The sequence below is a fragment of the Lagopus leucura genome, unplaced genomic scaffold (assembly GCF_019238085.1).
Source record: "Lagopus leucura isolate 7727_CA_CO unplaced genomic scaffold, USGS_WTPT01 Super-Scaffold_73, whole genome shotgun sequence".
NCBI lineage: Eukaryota > Metazoa > Chordata > Aves > Galliformes > Phasianidae > Lagopus > Lagopus leucura.
In genome coordinates, this window is record NW_024962252.1 from 22,917,930 (window position 1) to 22,941,100 (window position 23,171).

Sequence of the window (23,171 nt, forward strand, 5' to 3'; positions counted from 1 at the left end):
TAGAGGCACAGCTTAGATAGTCATGTTGCTGACTTTGTTCCATGTTTGTTCCCATGGCAGTAGAAGCACCAAGCCAGAGGGAAGGACTAGGATTAGGGAATTTTTTGCCAGTTGCCTTTCTTTTCTTTTTCTCTGATGGGATGCAGTTTAATGTTTTTTCCCTTTTTCATTCCTTTCATAAAAGTTGTTTTGATGCAAAAAGTAGTCAACATACTTAGCTGTAGAAGAGGTTAATGCAGAATATCCTGGGTTTCTCTTAAACGTGAAGGAGGTGCAGAATCAGCTTCTTTTCAGAAACAGAGGAATGCTTTGGTCCAGGAACAAATGTACCTGAGAGGGGATTTGTTTTCAAGGAGAGCAATGCCAAACCTTATCCTCCTTGTTCAGGTAGGTCCCAGCTGGGAGTCTGTTAACATCTTGGAAGCCATTATTCTAGTGGAGCATTGCATTTCAATTTTCCTGGGCTGTACTGTTGTCTAGTTCTTCTAGCAGATTTGAGACAGCTGTGACTGTTAGGGAGTTGCTAAATCTAGCAGTCTGGCAAGGCAGAGGCTGATGTGGCTCCATGCCCCAGTCCCAACCAGTAGCAAGGCCAAATATGTGTTCCCAGTAGGCACACAGACACGCAGGTATACATATGTGCTACGTACATCTACATGGATTGTTACACAGATTAGCACAGACAGGCATGCTCACACAAGCAACACCTTTATCTCACCTCCGGTTGATCAGAATGAAGGCCTAGTTGACAGGAGAAAAAAAAAGTATGTATATGTATATATACACACATGCCCACAATTTGGGTCCCTGCCATAGCTGGGCTTAGACAATCTGCCCAGTAGTTGGCACTGAATATTGATCTTCCCAGTATCTGGGCATGCAAGCCTTGCTCCAGCTGCTGATACAGAGACCTCTGTGCACACATAAGCATGCGTACTTGCACCCACTGCGGATCCCACCATTAAGGTGGCCATGGAGGCCCAGTCTATTCACTAGGTGGTCCTGCATCTGTAGAATCATAGAATTGCTCAGGTAGGAAAAGACCTTAAAGATCACCTAGCCCAATTACAACCTAACCATACTACCCTATCTAACAACCCTTCACTAAATCATCCTCTCAGTTGTGTCCTCCACAGAGAAGAAGAAATGCAACCCACATGCTCCCAACACAAACACAGGTCTTTTGGTGTTCCCCTAGGCCTCATGGCTCTCCTGGTCCCTCCAATGCCAACTCCTCCAGGTGCTCCTCAACCTCAGGGACAATCTCCCTGGCTTGCAGGGAACTTAACCCATTGCTGACTTATCAAGTCCTGTTGTTATCAGTGATCACATACTGACACGCACGCCAACTCTGTATTTGCGCACTCCTGTCTCTCCAGCTGGCACCTAAACGTGAGTCCTCTAATCTATAAGCCTGTTCCTATTACTAGTGGCTAGATCTCCAGACACACACATGCATATAGATTAGTCTCTTGCATTTAAAAAAAAACTACAAACAATTAAAGTTGAGTTTAAGAAGAGTACAGGACAGAATGTACTGATCAGGCACAAGGCATGGCAAGACAAATGTTTTGACCAACCTCTTTTTTTTTGCTTGGCCAGCTGCTTTGTCCCCTTAATCACTTGTTCCTTCTTAAATCACCTACATCCATCCCTTTTCCAATCTTTGGTTCCTTCTCTAAACGTTCTGTTGTAGGACTTGCATAATGGTGAAAGATCTAGAGGGCAGGACACGTGAGGTGTGGCTGAGGTCCCTTGGTGTGCTCAGCCCAGGGGAGCTGAGGGGTGGCCTCGTAGCAGCTGCTCACAGGGAGCAGAAGGGCAGCACTGAGCTCTGCTCTCTGTGACAGTGACAGGGCCTGAGGGAATGGCATGGAGCTGTGTCAGGGAAGGGGCAGCTGGGGTTAAGGACAGGTTCTGCAACAGAGGGTGGTGGGCATGGAACAGACTGCCCGGGTCAGTGGGTATGGCACCAAGCTGTTGGTGTCCAATTAGCATTTGGACAACATTCTCAGACATAGGGTTTGAGTGTTGATTGATGCTGTGTGGAGCTGGGAGTTGGATGCAGTGATCCTTGTGGGTCCCTTCCAACTTGGGATGTTCTGTGATTCTCTGATAATCCCAGGATGCTCTTCTCCTGTGTCTTATGATGAGTCCCACTCCCCTGACAGTGATCCCTTGTAGATTCCTGGTGGAGCTGAAGGAAATACAAGTATGACGTATCTATATCTACCGGTGCAGCAGTCACATCAGACTATTTCTCAGTTTCATTCCAGGCAGTGTTTGGCAGCAACCAGCTGGCTGAACAGCATGTGCATGTGGGCCAGCATGTGGGCCACAGGTTGCACCCTGTGCATGAGGACTGCATGGGCTGTCCATGCACACTGAGTGCAGGAGGAGCCACAGCAAGGGGATCAAGTGTCCAGTGGGTATTTTGGGCACTGTGGGAATGGGGAGGAGAGCTGATCTGCAAATTAACCTGGTTGTGTTGATGTTCAATTTTTATAAAGCTTGTTTGTGACGCTGTTTTCTTTCTTTCTTTCTTTTTTTATTATTCAGATTCCTTTGGGACTCTTGTTCTTCCAATAGTAAGTATTTATTTCCTTTCCTTCAAAGAAAATATTGACTGCCTGGGATTTTTCAGAAGTCATTGTTGATGAGATGTGTGAATGCGTTTGCTAACCATTACTCTAAGAACTTTCACATCAAGTGCTCCACAGCTTATTGCAAGTACTTACAGAATTTGTGAGCTCACTTCCAGCATCATCACAAGCTATCATAAAGACTGAGCCCAGAACTTTGCTTTATGATTTTTTTTACTAGCTACTACCTCTATTTCTACACCACTATTTCATTTTGAAGGCTTACTAGAGCTGAAATAATTGTGCAAAGTAATCAAAGAATTGCAGGTGTTGGAAGGGACCTCTAGAGCTCATTGAGTCTAACCCCCCTTGCTAAATCAGGTTCCCCACAGTAGCTTGCACAGATAGGTGTCCAGATGGGTCTTAAGCATCTCCAAAGGAGAATCCACAACCTGTCTGGGCAATCCCTTCCAGTGCTCTGTTACTCTCACTAAAGAAGTTCTTCTGCATATTTTTGTGGAACTTCCTATGTTCCAGTTTTTGGCCACTGTTCCTTGTCCTATTACTGCGCACCACTGAAAATAGTCTGGCCTCACCCAGTTGCCTTGGGCATTTTAGATATTTATTCACATCGATCAGATCCTCACTCAGTCTTCTCTTCTCCAAGCTGAACAGACCCAGGTCTCCCAACCTTTCCTTGAACAGGAGATACTACAGACTCTTTATCATCTTTGTTGTTCTAATAACTGAGAAATATTAAAGTAAAAGTATCGCTCTTCTTTATACATAGTTTATACATAGTTTTCTTGATGATTTGTAAATCATACATTCAGTGGAGGTACATAGTAAACTAACTAGTCAACAAAAATGCATTATACATAATGCAAAAGTTCATAATATTTACTAAGTAGGCATTCTGGATTTCTAATCCTGTATGCTTATCTTAAAACTTTGATCTAAAGAATTAGGTCTTTGAGTCAGGAAAAAAGGTTTTTATCAAATTCTTTATTTTATTTTTTTTTTTTTTTAACATCTGTAAGCCTGAATATCCTTAAAAGCAGTAGGCTTAGGTTTTGATCATAGGTTAAATGTATGTCTTATGAAATACTCAGGAAGTATTTGATAAATGGATAATCAGTAATGATTAGCAGTTCAACATTGTAAAGAATTCTAGGTTAAAATGTATCTATACAAAACATAAATTACAAAACATTAAAAATTCAATTAAAACAAGCAAACAAACAAACAAACCAAAACCACAAAAACCCAAACAAGTTAGATTAGCAAGTTCTTTAATATAATTTGTCCAGTCTAAGAGCATCCTTATGTCTTACTAGGCTTCTATAAAATTGAATTCCATAATCACTTCAGTAGTACTAAGAGTCCATTTTCTTCTAGAACATTTCAAGCATGCAATAAACAAAATAGGGGACCCTATATCCAGCTCAATCTAAATTTGCTAGCCTGCTTTACTACTGCTTGAATGAAACAATGCCTTCCTTGAGCACCCTTTACACGTTTCTCGAACATTCAGGGCGTGTTGTAGGGATGGGAGGGGAGTGGTAGGACACTGTTTGGATGTAACATGTCAGGTTAGAAGAACTGACTCATATTTTTAAGAGATATTTTTTTGTTGTTCATGTAGCTATGGTAGACTTCTGTACTGCCCAAAGTATACTTGGCTGGTAGCACAAAATGGGTAATGGTTTCACTTGTCATGTTTTCCAGAGGAGACAAGAGCTTCCTTGTCTGAGGTGCTCGTGAGGGTGGCTGATGTGGTTAGGAGAAGGGCTTGAAATGGCCATCGTCTCTCTTGTGTTAGGGGTGCCAGAACAAGAATAGTAATACCATATAGTTGGGGAGTGTATCAACTAAGATAAACTCTATTTTGCAGTAAGTTTCTGGTAGGTACTGTTTAAAAAATGCATAATTCATACATAGGTTGAGAAATATTCTTCGGAGATGAAATTGATGGGGCTGAGGCAAATGGTTACCATTATTTTAGCAGTGAATTTCCAGAAACATTGTGTTAATTCAGTTTCCATTAGCATGGCTACATGCAACAAAATTTGGGTTACTTTACACCTCAGATGTCCCAATACACTACAGAACGATGCAAACTTCTGTTGTCTTTGGATTTTACATCCGCAAAGGTACAATAGGCAGCTTTGTCACCACGTTATGATATAAAAAGTATCAAGACATAAAAATCAGGGCAAAATCCCATGTAGCTTTACTCATGATAGAAAAGGGCTACAGAAAAAGAAGGTCTGTAAACGATGATTGCAGACTTTTAAAGAAGTGTTTTAAAATAATGTTGTAATAAACAATAGTATTCTTAAATGAATTAATTGTGGGGCTATATTTGACAGACGTAGTAACTAAGGCTGTTCCTCCTGTCTAATATATTCCAGAATACTTGGTGAGAAAGTTTGAGTGTTGAAATATGTGAATCATATGTTCTTGGCAATGCGTATACACTGACCTGTAGTTGAAGGAAATGCAGAGTCAATTTCAGTCTAGTGTTTTGCACCTAGAATTTGGTTATATAAGTCCAGCTTTTAAATGGTACTGTTTCTCCTGTGTCATCATATGCCTGTTTGTGGGTGGAAAAAGAAAGCCTATTTATTTTTCCTCTCAATGGTTTTTCCTTTTAACTTGTTTTTCAAAACAAACTCAACGGAGAGGGATGAAACTGTAGTTAGACTGTTTATAGGTAAGCAGACGGAGAAGGAAATGTATTTGATAGAGACATTTGCATTTGTGGTATTTGTCACTGTCGTATTCTTCCTCGTTTGGGAAAAAATCCATTACTTCACTGTATGTTCTTAAAATGAGTTTTGACAGCAAGGCAATGTTTCATTATAGAGCTTGGTAGGATAATTTTGAAGTGCTGTGCCTGGTGAGTTAGCAGATGTAATTTTCATTACCAGTGCGAGAAGAGAGCTTAATTTCCATAGGTTATGCTGAAAAATGTTAGCCTGTGTGTTTTAGTTGTCCTGACTTCAGAGGCTTTACTCCAGATTTACTGTTCTAACTACAAACAGAAGCATGCGACTCCTAAGCTTTTTAGCAGCACTACTTGCTGGAACCAGCTGCGTGCTTTGTTAAACCCTCTCCATCTTCAAAGAAAGACTTCCAAGCAGATGGCAGGACAGAAGTTTGCATCTGGGCTGGAATGCACCTAGGGTCATTCCTTGTCTGTGCAGGCTCTGCTCAAGGTGACATCTCCATGTCCTGCAGCTGTTCTGCTTAGAGCCTTTAGAACTCTTGTAGCTGAGGTTTCACCATCTAAGTGCAGGAAATGAACTGGTCTATCTAAATTGTGAGCTCTAGATTTTCTCTACTCACTGGAGGAATACACCTGTGTGTGGTTATTATTGTCTTATGTGGTCCAACTTTCCTTGCTAGCAGTGTCTGTGCGTGTTTGCTGCCAGCACTGATGGAGCTTTCAGAATCTGTCCTTAACAAGGCATCTCAGCTAACTGTATAGTCTCTCTACATTTACTCTTCATACTTTGGGAAGAATACTTATCTTACTGGTTGAACTGCAGTACTTACTGTAATTATGAATCATTAAAAGCACTGAAATGAGAAAAAAATTAGTCGGTTTCCATTGAAAAGCAATACTCAGCTTCTCAGGAGACTTCTATACTGAATTTAATTTTTCTACTCTAAAAGGTATGGAGCTGAACCTTATAAAGAGATACGGAACGTTTTCTTTCTCTCCTGCTCATCTTGCCTATATGTATCTTCTTCAGCTCTCATATTTCTGGAAAATAAATTGCTAGAAAATGACAAAGTCTGAAAAAAAAAAAAAGCCCCCAAAATCAAATGCAAGAAATTTCTCTGTAACTGTAAAAAGAAAAGAGAGCAGAATGTCCATTAATGGTGTATAAATACATACCTACTTATGTTATTGAAAATCTGATTACTAGCAAAAATCACAAGTATTTTGGAAGATTGCCTCTGAGAATACATTTCTGTGTAATTGTTAAAGTGAGTCCTGAAGTCCTATTTCTCTTTCTGAGTGTTTACGTAAGTTGACAGGGCAGAGACCTTAATGGCAAGTGTTTTATGGAGTAATTTTCACACAGAAGGTGGTGATGCACTGGAACAGGTTGCCCAAGGAGGCTGTGGATGCCCCATCCCTGGAGGCATTCAAAGCCAGGCTGGATGTGGCTCTGGTCAGCCTGGTCTGGTGGTTGGCGACCCTGTACAGAGCAGGGGAGTTGAAACTAGATGATCATTGTGGTCCTTTTCCACCCAGGCCATTCTGTGATTCTTCAGTTATATCTTGGATAATTAACAGTGATGCACTGTTCTCTTTTCAGTTGCCATTGGAAAGTGCTTCTGGGACTTATGAATTACTGGTGGAAGGCCATGCTGATGGCCAGCGTGTCTTCTCTAACCGTACCAGCTTGATATACACAGCAAAGAGTATCTCTGTATTCATTCAAACTGATAAATCTACGTACAAACCAGGACAGGATGTCATGTTTCGGATTGTCACTGTCTATCCTGATCTCAAACCTTACAAAGCTTCTCTAAATATATATGTACGGGTAAGTATCCACAGGAATCTTGTTATACATTGGAATTTTTCGTATATTCCAACTGTACATGCCAAACACAGGTGATATATATTGATGCCTAAATCTTGCTAGCAAAGCCACTTGCATTTAACATGGACCCTGACTTTTTTTTTTTTTTTTTCCTAGGACCCTCGGAAGAAGTTGATTCAGCAGTGGTTGCTGGAGGAGGGTGATTTAGGTGTAGTTTCAAAAAAATTTCAGTTATCAAAGAATCCTCCACTAGGAGACTGGTCCATAGATGTGGAAGTAAATGTGAGTATTAGCAATGTCAGCTTACAGTGAAATTTCATTTCTTCTGATAGATGTCCTGATAGATGTGAATAAAATAGTGTTTGCTTTGCTAAAGTAAGGCCAGAAATAAATATGGGTCATGAGGAGAAATCAAACATATGCAAACCACACAAGTTTTTTAGTAGTGAATGGTTTTGTAAATAAATACATTAAGAAAAAAAATGTTAAAAAAAATTGAAGCAAGCATGCTTATTTTATCCTAAGGACTGCATTTTGATTCTAAAATGTGTTATTTGAAAGTGTATTGAAGAAAGAACATAGGAAATACTATTTTTTAGAGTGAAACATCCTTACCTTTATTTTGAAAGCTAATACACAGAAATTCACTGTTCTCTGGTGTGCAGCCAGTCACTGTCTCAAGGGTGTGGCATCCAATACTGTCATTTATAAATGCCTGTTCAGTCTTAGTGGTGTTTCAGCAATTGATAGTGACTCAATTCTTACTGAGGAAATAAAAACTATGCAAAATAGTAATAATGAATACTGAAGCAGAACTATTTCATAATAAAGCTGGTAGAATTTATTTGGCATGTTGCTTTGGTAACAGTCCTATCAGTCCAAATCCTTTAAGATTCTCATACCCTGGTAGATGCATTGTCGAAATGGCTGGAGGCTTAGTTGTTCAAGACTGTGTGTGTCAAGTTTATTCAGACTGCTCTACATCCCCGTAGTATGGGAACTGCATTTCCGAATTGGCTTGCAATGACTGTTCAGAGACATTTAGCAAGTACAAACAGAACCGTGTAATGTTTTCTAATAACATGAGGCAGAAGCAGAAAACCTCATTTAGTTATGTATAACTTCAGAATGATATCTGCCAGTAGAAGTAATGTCTTCATAGATTTTCTATAGGGTAAGATAGATGAGATGTTCAACTGATGATCAAGACTGGGTTCTTGCAACACATTTTCATGTGGGTGTGGGTTCAATACTATTGTCCTCGTTGGGAAAAATGCTTTAAATTGTTCTTAGGCTTGGCTGCTCCTTCCCATCCCTGTGCTGCTGCTTAGCATCTTCTTAGTAGTGCTGGGGCATCTGTAATGAGGCTGAGATTTAAAGTGCATCAGGGAATTTGAAAAGTTTGAAGATTAAGGCACTATTTTATTTTGTTTGACCTAGTCCAGTTCCCTGATCTGGTTCTCAGCACAGCACCACTCACAAATGCACAGGCACTTTTTAGGATGGGGGGAAGCATGGCTCAGACAAAGGAAAAGTCTTGAAATGGGGGTAGGCTTCTTCAACAGCTCTGCTAGAGGAAAAAACATTAGTGTGAAGTTGTGATAGGATTTTCTGCTAAGTCATGAATAATCCTGAAGTCAGGAAACACTGCTGAAGGAAAGACAGCAGCTGTTCTCAGGATCTGAATGTAAATGGCATTCTCTCTTGAAATAACTAAATAAATAAGGGGAAAAAATTGTGAAATTGAAAGAAAAATGCCACAGATTCATCTAGGCTAGTGAAGTAGCTGAGAAAACAGTCTATAGTCAAGTAAAATTTCAGTAGATGATAGGAAATTATACTTCAGATTTTAACTGCGCAATAAGTACTGCATACATGTCATTAAGCCATGAAAACAAGTCTCTCAAGTCATGAGTAGCAAGAAGGAGAAGATAAACATGGAACATTTTGTTCACTGTCTCTTCTGAAACTTGGCTAGAGGGCAATTTCAAATCAATTAAAATGGAGCAGGTAAACCATAGAGCTCATCACAAGCATTTGTTGTGAAATTCCCAATGGTTCAAAGGCAATGGCTGGGCAAATTCACAGAGGTAAAGGCTGTTAAGAATTGTAAACTAAAAACTCTGACCCCTTGTTCAGGAGATTCCCCAGTCTCAAGCTGTCGGAAAGTTGACTGCTGCCAAAGGTTGTACACTGGGCTGGATTCAGAATCACAGAATCACCCGGGTTGGAAGGGACCTCAAGGATCATGTAGTTCTAACCCCCCTGCCTAGCAGGGCCACCAAACATACACATTCAGATCAGGTTGCCCAGGACCCCATCCAACCTGGCCTTGAACACGTCCAAGGACGGGGCAATGTTAGATTCATGTTAGATCTGTGAGTTGTCTTTGTTCTTTTTCACTAAGAACACCCAATTTTCCTGATTATTAATTTGTAAATCTTAATGTTCTAGCATTGAGTGTAGCCTTGAATGCCAGGATTGGGATCCTTTAAATAGAGTTCCAAATGCTTCAGTGACATGAAGGATATCCAGAGTCTGAAATAATGCCCTTCTAATTCATCATTGTTTCAGGAGACAATTCAAGGTGAAAAGCACTGCAAAATGCTTTTCCTGCATTTAACAAAATACTCTCTTAGGAAAAGATAAACTTGATCAGAACAGAAACAGGATTATTTTGTTTTTACTGATGAAGGATACAGTTCATACTTAAGAAAGACGACATTTAATAAGTGGGGAAAAAAAAAAAGAGGGTAATAGATAGATACCATTCCAACGAGAAACTCTGAACTCTTGCAGATTTATAGGAAATGTAAGGATTCTGAAGAGAACTTGATGGTTAATAAAAGTATGAAAGAGTTCTTAAAGTTAGCTAGAAACAAAAGAAATTCCAGGAGGAGGCAGAGCCCAGTAGCATGAAGAAACAGTGAATCTGTGGCAGAGATGGGAATATTTAGTATGTATTATGATAGCTCTATGTGGTTTAGTGAATTTCACTGTGAGAAGACTTCTTGAGCTCTATGGTTGTCTTCTTGACAAGCAGAAGATGAGTATGTCCTTGACAGGAAAGAGAAAGTGAGGTAGGAAGGGAGACCTGTCATATGGTATGAATTCTGAGTAAAATGTCAATTAAGGTGATGTGGGAATTCACATCAAAGAATTAAATTCTTTTGGGTTATTTTGGATGTAATAGGTAGGTAGCTTTATTCACGTAGCAGATTTGTGTAAAGGATTTTTTTTATTGTATAAAATTCTAATGAAAAAATGTCAATGCAATATACGTGAAGTCTGTCAAGGGAGAGTGGCTTGAGTGTTGGGCAAATGGCAAATGTCAGTCACCAGGGTGTTTCCAGTACAAACTGATGATAGAGTTTGCAAATGGAGATGGGAAAGAAAGCTTATTGCTGGGGACTTGCAGAAGTTCAATGCTGACTGTACACTGAAGGATAAAATGAATCAGTGGATTTATTGATTACAATCTCTGGGTGCCATTACAGGTTTTAAAAAGCTTCTTAATGTATTAGAGGAAGGCATGGTATGAACCAGCTATTAGAAATTGGAACTGGAGAGTTTCTTTTCTGCAGGGATGTTTGTTTCATCAATAAGGTTATTAATCACCTGAACAAACAAACAAAAAAATGAGATTGAGGGCTTCTCTTTTGCCTGATGTTTTACATCAAGAATGATTGCCTTTTGAGTAGATGCATTGAAATCAAGCAGACTGCTGGAGTAGCTGAATTCTAGAGTAACTAAACCTGTGACAAAAGGAGGTCAGGTTGAATGGTTTCTTCTGTCAATAAATATATAAAATGAAAATACAAATAGAGGAGAGAAGGAATGGTGTATCTAAGTAAAAATGTAGTAGGCTTTGGGGTCCGGAAAAACCTGGTTATTCATATGATGTTTAAATGGTGGGGGGGAAAACACCACATGTAGAAGTTTGTTTCCTTTCAGATGCCTTTTCCTTCAGAATGTACACCTCTTTGATCTTCAAATTTGGTGTTAAAAGAATTTAATGACAAAGCAATACGCGTTATTTCTGTATGGCATAGCATGTATCTGCACAATGTCTTACACTGGATGATAATATCATGCACAGAAGTATATTATGGAGCTATGCACTATTTTGCTAAGTCTGTCTACTGGGTTGTTCCACACTTATTTTTCTGACAGCATATCATACTGTTTGATTAATGAAAGATGCAAGAAACCTTGCAGAATAAAGGAAAAGGAATACTTAACTGATGGGAAATTTCTTTTGGTTCTTAGTCAGAAATGAGCTTATGCTTTGAATGTCAAGATCATATGGGAGGTTTTTTTCAGGTTTATAGCATGTCTATACATAAGTTATAGTGGGTATTGAAGTTCCTGTTTTAGTCAGTGGAGGTTGAGTCAGTGTTCAGTTAAAGCAAATGAGTAGCTCAGATCACTCTGAGTAGGTATTCCTGTGCTGCAGCTGTCATTAATGGAGGTACAAGTTTTTCTGTATTATATATGAAGTTGCAGATTCACTAATCCTGTCCTGAGAGCAGGGGTCACTATGAACTTGAATTTAATGCTAAGATGTGCTTAGCGTGTCTGTCCTGCATTTTGATAGGCTTGGCATTTTTGTAGCTATGCTTTCTTGTCTGTAACTGGTACTGTTTGACTGAGTCCACAGTATCCATAGTATCTTTTGGATCTACTCAGGGCTTTAGGAACATCTTCAGATTGCAAATGGGGTGATCTCTGGGTGACTTAGCTATCCTGATGCCAGGACCTGAGCTTTCTCATTTAGTGTCAGCAGTTCAACATTTCTATGTTTCTTATCTTGTCTTTAAAGTGCCACAAAATCACTGAATGACACTTCCCTTCCAGTGGTTACAGATCAGTTACCAAGTGTGCAGAATTTGGATTCTTGGAAGTAGTGCCTCTGAATCCTGTTTTAAATCAGGTTCTGGCTGCTTGCTGCTATTAAACATCCTGTAGTACTTCTAATAAGCGTACAGGTGTTAGTAGAACTCTTCCAAGAAAGCTGAAGACAGTATAATTACAGTCTGGTTCTCAAGTCTCCACCTTGTATTTTAGTTGGATATTTTATATTTCCTGTTATGGAGCCTGCTGCTGAAAGGCTTTTAGTTGCTGAGTTTTAGCAGGAGATATCTCAGTCTAAAAGTTTTTCTTCTAAGGCATTTTGCAATCTAATTGATGGAAGTTCTTGTTTGGAAATTTTTGACACAGGAATAGTGATGATTCAGGAGCAATGAAGGCTTTCTAAAATATTTTTGAAGAGTATTCTATTTTTAAAAGTTTCAGAGACAAAACAACTTTCAGTTGGACTGAATGATTTCAAACAGAGCTGGTTCATCACAGCAGAGCAGAAGCTGAACTGTCATTCTTAGATGTCAAGATCTGTAGCATCCATCTTATATGGATCTCTTTTTGGCACTTTTTTTTTTTTTTAATCTGTAGATATACTCTGAGCAATGTGCACAGAATGTTGTAGATCTCTTGTGGTTTAAGAAATGCTGGTTTCTGGAGAGATCATAAAAACAGAATAAAGCAGCCTAAGTGGAATAAGCATGGTGCTTGTTTTTGTATCTGAACTGAAAAGATTCTCTTTTGGACTGTGTATATAACTAAGCTCTTAAAAGTCACTGCTCCTAGAAACTAATTGAACTGTGTACACTTTAAAATATTTCAATAATATTTACCTGAGAGAAAGCCCTGCCCTGAAGAACTAAAATGGTGCAAAGGGATTGAAATGTTGTTACTTGGCCTATTGCAAACTAGCTTGGCAGGAAAGTGTGCATTAGGGAGAAATCTGGCTTGGCAGTCAAATCACCCAGTTGACCTATTGGGATCTTTTCCTTTCCCTACACTGTCAATTCATGGCTTGCTTTCTGTAATAAAGGTTGTTATTTTAGAGAAGTTGCAGCCAAGAGCTCTTGTCTCTCTTTAATACCTGTTTTCTACTGCTTTCAGTTCCCTTAACAAATAATTATTTTGTTTTAATTCCTAAGGTGAAATAAAAAGTCGTTTTCAAGGAGGTACTTTTTCATCCTACCACCTCGAGCAACGTTCTGCTCATGGTTTGCTTGACAGCAAAGGTGACATATACACGCTTGATTGTGAAAATAGAAAACGTACATCAACCAGACATGGGATAAATTTGCTGAATGTCATTCTCCTAAAGATACCTGTTGCCAAGATTAATCAATAGTAATCTGATTATGGATTGCATGTAGCATTTTGTACCGTTGTATTTTGGATCATAAGAATTATGATATGCATAAATGTGAAAATAGCAGATTAAGCATGTATGTTTTCAAAATGGGAATATGAATATGGCAGTTGCTGTAGTGATCAGTGACTTACTCATAAAACCAGCTCTAATCTGATTTTTCTTTGATGGAAGTTTTTTTGCTAGGAGAAGTTTTAACATTTATTCATCAGGAGCTTGGTCTTAGATGCTTAATTTGCTCTTCTTTTTGATGAGGTAAGAGAGATGGGTAACCATTATAGTTGTTTGCAGCCTGAGTCTTGGTCCAGGTGTTTTTCTCACAAGTGTTCTCTGTTCATGCTCTCATCTTCTCCTGCCACACTCATTCCCACCTGACACACCTTGATGAAGTAAAGAAGCCATCTGCTGATCAGTCAAACTACAGATTTCACTTACCTCTGAGAGGATAACTAATTCCTACTTAAAAAGTGAAATATCTAAATAATGATATTACTGTGATTTTCAGTGAGGATCTTTGAAGAACCACAGGGCCTAGGGACATCTGGCAGTTTTCTTACATGCCAGTCATGTTTCTGTGCGCTACCTCACAACCAATTGTCCATATCCAATCTCTTTTGCCTCATATTTCAAACCATATTCATGGAAGTTCTCTAGCAAAAATGGTACTTGTAGGAAAATGAAAAATTTCTTGAAAATAAGCAAAGCAAGCAGGCTTCTGAGCTCCACACTGTCATAACCTCATCGTGCAGTTGAACAGCATCCAGTGATATGAAAAACAGCCACCTCCTAGTGACAGATTGTTGTCTACAATGGTCTTTCCTATTTCTCTGAAGGGTCTTAATCAAAGAAGCAAACAGGCTGTCGAAAGGAATCTTCCCCTTCCTGTCCTTTGGGATTTGGAAACTCTTTCATTTTCTTAGTTTGTTCTTCTAGTCCAGCTGAGTTCAGATTTTCTTCTTGAAAGTTTTGTTTTTTATTTTTTTAAAGAAAAAAGAAAGGGAATGTAACTCTTTCATCCTGCTGCTCTTGTGTTGCTTAAGGCTTGAGTTTATTTTTGGCTGTTTTTCCTTTGTGACCTGGAGCCCTGTCAGAGAAGGAGGAAGCTCTCATGTTGAGATGTCCCATTTGAGCACAGAAGCTCCTCCAAATGTCCCATCTGAGCACAGGAGCACTGCTGGTTGCCAGAATGGCTGTTGCTGTCCCTTCCTCTCATGCATTCAGTGGGGGGGCTAGGGAGGCCATCCATGTTGGCTCCTGCTGAACCAAGCAAAAATGTTTTTGACTGATTCATTTTATTTGTGGCATGGTTCTATTGGATTATTCATTCTATTATAACAATTATTATTTTACTACTATTTATTATTTATGAGTATTAAAGCCAAACATTTTAAAAATGTGTGTGCGCCTAAACCTTATGTTATTCACATTTTTATATGAAGGCTGACATAAATATTTCAAAAGTAACTTAGTGATATTCTTTCTCCTCAAACAAAACTCTTGAGGAGTGATTCTTGTTGTTTTTGTCTAATAATCTAACTTTATGTCCACATCATGTATTTCTTGACACTGAGAATATCAAACAGTTAGCAAGATATGGACATAAGATGTATTTATGCTAGCAATATTTCCAGTCTTTATTTTTGTCATTGATACATTGCTAATCATTATAGAATGTGCTTACATGTCCCATATGGCCTAGTGAGGCACAGTCTGATTGATTAATGATTACAAAAAAGCCTTGTGAAAGATAATTTGATCATTGCTCCAATGTAATCCTGGTGTTAGGCAGATCAGCTGATATTTAGAGCTCTAGTTCCAGGTAACTCATGCCATTTCCCTGCTGATGGCAGCTTTTTGACAGGGCACTGTAAAAATGAGAATTAAGGGTTATGTGCCAGAGGACAAATGACTTGCATGCTTGCTCAAAATTACTCGCACTCTAACAAGGAAGAATAGTTGAGTAAGACCACAGAAGCAAGATGAATGTCTCACTACCCTGACTTTTTGGGTCAACTGTAATTGCACCAGTGAACAAAAATAGCTGCTAATTTCTTAAACTTTTTTTAATATTAAGAGAGCAGGGTAAAAAACTGAACAAAAACAAAGTGTAAAATTAATTTCCTAAGAATGTGCTGTGTATGGCCTGAGATACCAAATCTCAATTAATATTCCAGAATAGGCTTTTAGATATTTTGAGAAAAATGAAGAAATGTAAAAACAAACAGAAAAACAGGAAAATAGAAAAAACTTAAGATTCTTTACAGTTGCTTATTTCTTCCTTTGATTTATAACCAATAAATAAAAGTCAGAAAGATATAACTCAAGACATCTCTGCTAAAGTAAGTATGTAACACAGACTATAATTAAATCTTAGGTTTTGGTTTTTTTCTTAAGTGAATGAAAAGCCTAAAGATTATATGCATGTTTTTGAAGTGGTCTTGTCTTCTAGATACTCTACAGGGGCTTCCACTTGCATAGAGATAAGAGTTAATTCTAAATGAGTTAGCAAAGATACTGCTGGTAGTTCTGTCATCTTTCATCTTAATCACTGTGAATGCTTAATGCTTGATAGTTTTAAGCTAGCTGACTCAGATATATCTATATACAGAAACCAGCCATGTGTAGATGTTTGTAGACTAACGGCTCTCTGAGGACTCCATTATACATGTAATGAATCTACTATATGTGAACTCCCTGCATGCTTTTTTGGTGCAAATATCTTCAGCTGGTTCTTGCAGGAACTCTGTAACAGGAGCTGATGGCGGTTGATCTGTAATTTAAAATTACATAATTTCAGCAATTATAATTTAAGATGAGAATGGGTGGGATTGGGCCTAAAAAATACATTAAATGTGCCACTCTAACTGCAGCTGTTTGTACTTATGTTTTTTTGTTTTTTTTTTTTTTCATTAGGGTCAAGTACATTATCAAAGTTTTAAAGTGATAGAATATGGTAAGTGTTATTCAAGGATGTTTAGTACTGACCAAAATTAGTAACTGAGTCTCCATTAATTTAGAGTTTAGAGAAACTAACTAATCTTGGCTAACACAAACTTTTTGAATACTCCTAGAAAGTTTAATTTCCACATCTGCTTCTCTGAAACTGGCTGTTCTGGGGAGAAACATCATCTTATCAGCTGCCCTACTTATTTCTGGTAGCTTTAATGACCTACTGCTATAGTGTTTGAAAGTTGTCTGGTCCCTATTTTCCCAGGAGCTTCCAAGCAATGTGTTCATCACAACAGATCTGTATAATATTTGATCATGACGCTTCCTGGTAATTCTGTAAAGGTTAAACAGGCCGAACATTTACTGCTTCCTCTACAAGCTTGCTTTGAGAGAGAAGAAACAAACATATTTTATCCATACAAGGCTGTGCACAGGCTGCTCTTGTGATGCTTGGTGCCACCTTTTGACAAACTATCTCAGATTGAAGCATGCATAGAACTGTGTTAAAAATATCTTACATTATAGTCCTCAGGAAACTGCAATAGTCAGTACCATATTACATATTCAAAATATGTAAATGTTATTTTTATGTGAATTAAATACTTTACATATTTTTTTTTATTTTTATTTTTTTTCAGTTTTACCAAAATTTGATGTTACGATAACAACACCATTGTACTACTCCTTGAGAGAGAAAGATGTAAGTGGTGTTGTCACTGCAAAGTAAGTAAAACACTGATACTGTTGTCATGCTCTCTGTTAAGATAATTGTCTGTAAATATTAAAGTAAAAACATGCTAAAATGCTAAAAAAAAAAAAAAGTGTCCTCTGCTGTGCATTAGCTGGCTAGCTTATGTTCCTAGTTACTGGATTTTTGTGTAACAATGTTAGATGGATCTTCAGACTTTTAGTTGTACGCTTTTGGTTAGGTATAGGTATTTCTAGACTACAGCCATGCTATTTTCAACTGACTTATTCATAAAATTTCTTGAATCTTTTGTTTGTATGTAAACTTTGAGACTTTTTTTTTCCGGTTATTATGTCTCTTTCATTATGCTCTCCAAGATATCACATGAAGTTCTTTAGATAGAGTAACTATGTTTTACCATACCAACAGGAAAATTATTCAAGCTTCTATTCACATCCTTCTTATACTGATTTACCCATGTTATGGATTTGAACTACAGGCTTCTACTGGCTTACAAAATACCTATACCTGTAAATTGATGAAGAATTGAAAACTCTTGAGTAGTTCAAAACAGACTTTACTGTAGATTACTATTCATCATTGTAGACTGCTGTACAAATAATATTTTATTTTTTAATCTCAGATAAAAATGAATTTTATTTTGGGAAGATGAGAGCCAAGTAAAGCTACTTGGTAAACAAGAAGACCTGAAAGTGAAAGTCTTTCTGGAGCTATTTCATTACATTAAAATGCATACCTTCAAAACAGTCAATTCAAAGTGATTGATTAACAATCTGTTTAAATGTGATGTTTGGACTTCTGAGAAAAAGCTTCTTTTCCTGGAGGCAATGCAACCCAAAACCCAATACTGTAAACTATGTAGGTTTCTCATTAGGTGTAATTAAAAAAAAAAAAAAGAAAAAGGATTTTTCACTTGTTTTTTTTTCTTCTTCCTATTTCTCTTTTGGAGTATATGCCAATATGAATTTGGTTTCCTAATTTGTTTTGGTCTGCCTCAAGATACTTGTCTCCTTTGTTAAGGTATTTGAAAGCATACCTGTCTGCTGCAATAAATCCAGACTTGGGCGCCAGTGAATAGTCTGGGATTGAATCCCAGCAGTGCCAAGGTTTTACTGATATGTCATAATTATTTATAGGGAATGACTTCATTCCTGGTGACTGTTTTTATAGGCAAAATGTCTCTATATACAAGGACTTTACGTGTCCTTTAAACTTCTAGATGTCATAAATCCTTTTTCCTTTCTCATTTCTGCACTATTGTTAGATTAACTACGGGATGTTATCCAATGACAGTAATATTTCAAGCTTAATAGCAGCTTCTTTCTGTAATTAGATTTAACAGCAAAGACTGCAGCTCAGGTGCAAGACAGCACTGTCAGAAATGTTCCTGTAACTATGCTATTTGATAATCCTTTTGCTCTGCTTTCATGTTTCTTAAGTGACTTCCCGTCATATCCATACTGACCCAAACTACTTAGTTATCACATCTGAATGTATTAATACTGTTGGATGATAATGTTATTTTGTTCCTATTTCCTAATTTACAAAATCTGACTAAGGTTGGAAATGTTGAGAAAATCTTTGATTTATTACTAATCACTGATTATTGTTTATAAATTAGCTACAACTGCCAATTGTGTTTGCTGTGCAATAATGCCATGATTTCTTTGCTCTGTGATTACTAAATAATATGAATATACAAAAATATCTTGAAATCACTCATTTTATACATTCAGCGTTTGGGAAGCAGAACACTTGCACTTCCCACATCCCATTTTAACCCTACTGTGTACTAACTATGGTGCTATATGTTCTGTTCAGTAACTTGCTTCTAGCTTAGTCTAACATAGTTAATTTGCTTAAATTGTACAGCCTATAGTAACAGACTTGTAAAACTCATGTTCAGGAAAGGGCAGCACTTCCCACTTCTCTGTATATTCTCTAAGTTTTGGGCTTCTGACTTTAATGTCAATGAAGCACTGAAAACGTCATGGTTCAAAGTACAAATACATTCTATCTATATTTGAAACTCAGGAAAAAGTATTTCAGTGAACCTTTTTACCTTACTCTTCAGGAGCCTAGGCTCTTGAGATGAGGCACTGTTTTGCTTTGCTTGGTGTGTTTCAGGTATACATATGGAAAGCCAGTGAAGGGAAATGTGACAGTCACCTGTCTGTCTGTCTCTTACTGGACAAACAAGAGGAACATAACAAAAACAATGGAGGTGAGTCTTTTGTTAGCAGTTCAGTAGTGTTGTAGACTCTAAAGCTGTATCTGCTTTTGAAGGTTAAATATGCCTGGGACCATCCTCAAGTGCTGTGTTCTGCTGGCGTAGTCTGTGGAGTGACTTGCATGAATAGTGTTTAACTCTATTTTCTCGTACAAAGTGGCTACATTCAGACTGCCTATTGGGGGTGACAGTTGGCCACTGCAATCCCTTGAACTATGCCTGGAGAGCAGTAGCTGGCCCAAGTAGAAAAACATTCCTAAAGACCTTCTAGCAGTGTAGGTGATGGAGGGCCAGTGCCCGGGAGTGTTCCTTGGCACTATGCGTGCCATTACACACTCAACTCTTTGTTACAAAGGCATTGCAATTGTCCATGTAGAATTCTAGCATGGTGGTATCAAGAGTTTTGCCTACTAATTCTGTAGTAATTGCATTGGAGTTGATGTGCTAGAGATGATCTAGGGCATGACATGTAAAAAAGTCTTCCGTGTTGATTTCAAGACTTACAGGTGGTGAGAAATTGATGTAATCTTTTTCAAAATCAGGTCTTTTAATTTTGAGCTGTGAACAAAATTTCATTTCAGCTAAGTGATGTCTGTCATTTCCTGTTGACTGGCTCGAAGGCCTCAACAGCAATTAATCTTCAGAAACAGAACTGAATTTGGGTAAAATCGATGCTCCTTCAGGCAGCTTCCAATTTGTTGTCTTTTTCTGTAAAGCATAGGCACTAGTGCTCTGGCAGTGTAGAATAGGACAATTTTATATAAAGTAATCCTTTTTTTTTTTTTTTTTTCTTTCCACATTGCAGATAAATGGTTCTGTGAATATTACTTGTAACAAGCTCATGTTGCAAAACTTGAATGGGGATCAGTCGTGGCACCATGGTGACGATGATTACACTGAGCCAGTAGAAATCATTGCTGTGGTTACTGAGTCACTTACAGGTATTTTGCTGTTTGAGGTTTTCCAAGAGAAATCCAAGGAGCAGATCATGCTAGAAGACCTTAGTGCAATGCAGAGTGGCTTGGAAGTGATGGCAAAGTATCATGTACTGAAGGAAATATGAATCTTTTGCATGCAAATATATTATTTGAACTGTTACTTGCCTAGTTATTAAATAGTTTAAGTAACTGTTAGCTCTGTTGAATGCAGGTCTGCAGTAAGTGATTTATTAAGTAACCAAGGGATTTGTTTAAAAAAAAGAAACAGATACCCAAAGTGAGAAGTTTTCTTCTACTGCAGTTGAGGTTACCACGTTCTTCTAAACTTACTGAGGGCTTAAACTCAGTAACAGCTTGTTTTGATGAGAAGAGCAGGTGTAAAAATAGCATTAGGTTGCCTTATAAACTTTAGTTTAGTCATAAATGTATTTTATTTATTCGCTTGTAAACATCAGTAGAAAGAGTTCTCTGGCAGTTCCATTAACAAGATTTAATTACAGAATTTCTGTTAGAAGCCCAGTAAGGTGGAAGTTGACAGATTTGGGATTCTTCATTTTGTCATTCTGAAATAGTATTCATAGAGTAGAGCACGTTGTGATATGACTTATTTATTGTCTTGGATAACAGCGCCATATCATCTTTTTACTGATACTTTCCTTATCTTAGGAAGGATGGAGAGCAGTCAGAGTGGAAATGGTGAAAAACATGATAGAATTATCAAAAAATCAAGTAAATTACTGCTAAAGGAGTGTGTATATGTCTAAATGAAAGCAATTTTTCAACAGGAATCTCTCAGAATTCAAGTACTATCATATTTCCAAAGCAAAGTGACTATTTCATTGAATTTGTGGACTACTCTAGAGTCATAAAACCTTCTCTGAATTTCATCGCTACTGTAAGTTCTTTTGATTCATTGTGGTTTGTGCATAAACAAATGTGACTTTTTTTCCTGTGTTTTTCCTTAGATACCAGAATTTGTCTCAGACTTCTAGGAGTAATTTACAAGTTTATTTTCAAATTATTTTTTCATGATATATGAAGTTCTACATATCAGGAAGTTCTAAGCTTACAGTTTTTACTCTAGCAAAGGATAAAATGATAGGAAATGCTGTGTTGACAGAATATACTAGAGTCTCAGCATTGTTAAGTAAAACTTTTCAATCTCTAGCTAATGTTTTCCAGTAAGTTGACTGTGTTTTAGTAGTTACTGAGTCCCAACTCTCTTAATACTTGTATAAAAAATGGAATGTATGAATGTGAAAATAGTATTTATTTTAAATATGCATATCTAAGACTAACAAGCTGTTAGTCTAAGTAAACTCAAGTACAACTCAAACCACATTGCTCTGAAATGAAAGTGTCTCTTTTTTGCATCCTGTCATGTCTTTTTCATACCACCTATACTCCTCTCAGAAGCCTTTCATATTCTTCATGCTCTCCTGGTCTGTGGTCAGTATTTCTGCATTTAAGAGAGATTGTGTATTGCACCCTTGAAAATTGTCTTAAAGGAGTAATAGACTTCATAATTTTTGAAGACAGCCAGAGCCTTTGCTATGTAGAAATACCTAAATACTGTATGAATAATATATGGTATAACTAAATATCAATAAAATGGACTGATTGTGCAGTTTTAGATCGGTGCAGGTCTTATCATTTTGCTAGCTTTACCACTGGGACTTTGGTTTTCGTCCTTTTCGTTTTCTTTGCCCACAGCTTAGTTTGACTCCAGCTCTGACCTGCTGAAGAGCTGAGAGGGAACTGAGGACTTAGCAATACTGCAGCTGACAGAGGAGATACCAGTCAGGCTCCAGAGGAGGGGATGAGGGAACAGCAGTAGCTGTTACTGGAGGTGAAGATCTCTGTGTGCTGTACAGAGAGATAAAAGGAAAATAATGGCAGAGGAGAAGAGTGACGCACTTTTGGACTGAAAAAGAACAAGGAAACATTTGTTCAGTGTTATTAAATGTAGAGGTTGAATTTTTGGAATATAAAATAAAGAGCGAGAATGGTTTTACTGTGGATGAGAATCCATAGAAATAAAGGTTGATATAAGTTATAGTGCTGACTGGTGGATATTGGTGTGAAGAATTTAGAGATTGCATCAAGTTGAGGCTTGTTTTGTGTCTTTTCATTTATTTCTGTGAATCCATAAATACATCTCACTCAAAAGGTAATAAAATGAGTATTCAGGCAGCAGGTTAGATATGCTTATTTTGCCTGATAGATAAGCATATGCAGAAGAGGAGCTGTAACTGAGCTGAAAGGTAGATCACCTTTTTCTATTTTACCTGTTCTCTTTAAAAATAAATAAATAAATAAAATAAAAATTCTCTATTGGGTAGAATTGTGAATAGTTTTGTTTTTGACTGACTTGCCTACTTGCAGTACTCTCAAGGGAGTAATTCTGCTGATATGTGAGAAACCTGGCCTTTTTTAAATTATAATGTTGTATGTAGTTTTGTCCTGTTTGATGGACATTTTCTTTCTTTTGGTTTTTAGCTAAAGGTGACACGTTCTGACAGCAACCAGCTGACAACTGAAGAGAGGCAAAATCTTGTCACAGTCACTGCACAACAGTCGGACCTGTTTTTTCACCACTCTTCACTTTCTCACTTTGAGAATGAGGCAACAGAGGAGAGAAATAAGACGGTCCATGTCCTGAATTACACAGTCCCAGAAAATGGAATTATTGATATTGAGTTTCCAATCCTATCCAATACAAAAACTTTGAGAGTTCAGGTATTGCTCTGTAATATGTTGATTTGAAAGAATGACACACTGAATTGAGAAGGCTGTAATTAGTGGTATGCTGTTTCTGCCATCTGTAACAGCCTATATACCACTTGCTATTGTATTTTTTCTTATCCATATTAGAGCTGGAAGGAAAGTAGCAGATCCTGTGTAAATGTGATCTAAATAAGTGCATCAAATTAGCAATAGGAAAAAAAAAAGAAACAGATACCCAAAGCAAGAAG

General features: G+C 37.7%; 1 protein-coding gene across 1 annotated transcript in view; it reads left to right on the forward strand.

The window, feature by feature from the left end:
* Positions 1–23,171, forward strand: part of CD109 (CD109 molecule) — an 82,740-nt gene that overhangs the window by 15,878 nt on the left and 43,691 nt on the right. Inside the window, exons 3-11 of the mRNA XM_042892536.1 lie at positions 2,560–2,588; positions 6,917–7,147; positions 7,304–7,429; positions 16,284–16,323; positions 16,958–17,042; positions 19,156–19,252; positions 20,064–20,199; positions 20,982–21,091; positions 22,696–22,935. Coding sequence (XP_042748470.1) covers positions 2,560–2,588; positions 6,917–7,147; positions 7,304–7,429; positions 16,284–16,323; positions 16,958–17,042; positions 19,156–19,252; positions 20,064–20,199; positions 20,982–21,091; positions 22,696–22,935 — 1,094 coding nt within the window. The remainder of the gene's footprint in view (positions 1–2,559; positions 2,589–6,916; positions 7,148–7,303; positions 7,430–16,283; positions 16,324–16,957; positions 17,043–19,155; positions 19,253–20,063; positions 20,200–20,981; positions 21,092–22,695; positions 22,936–23,171) is intronic.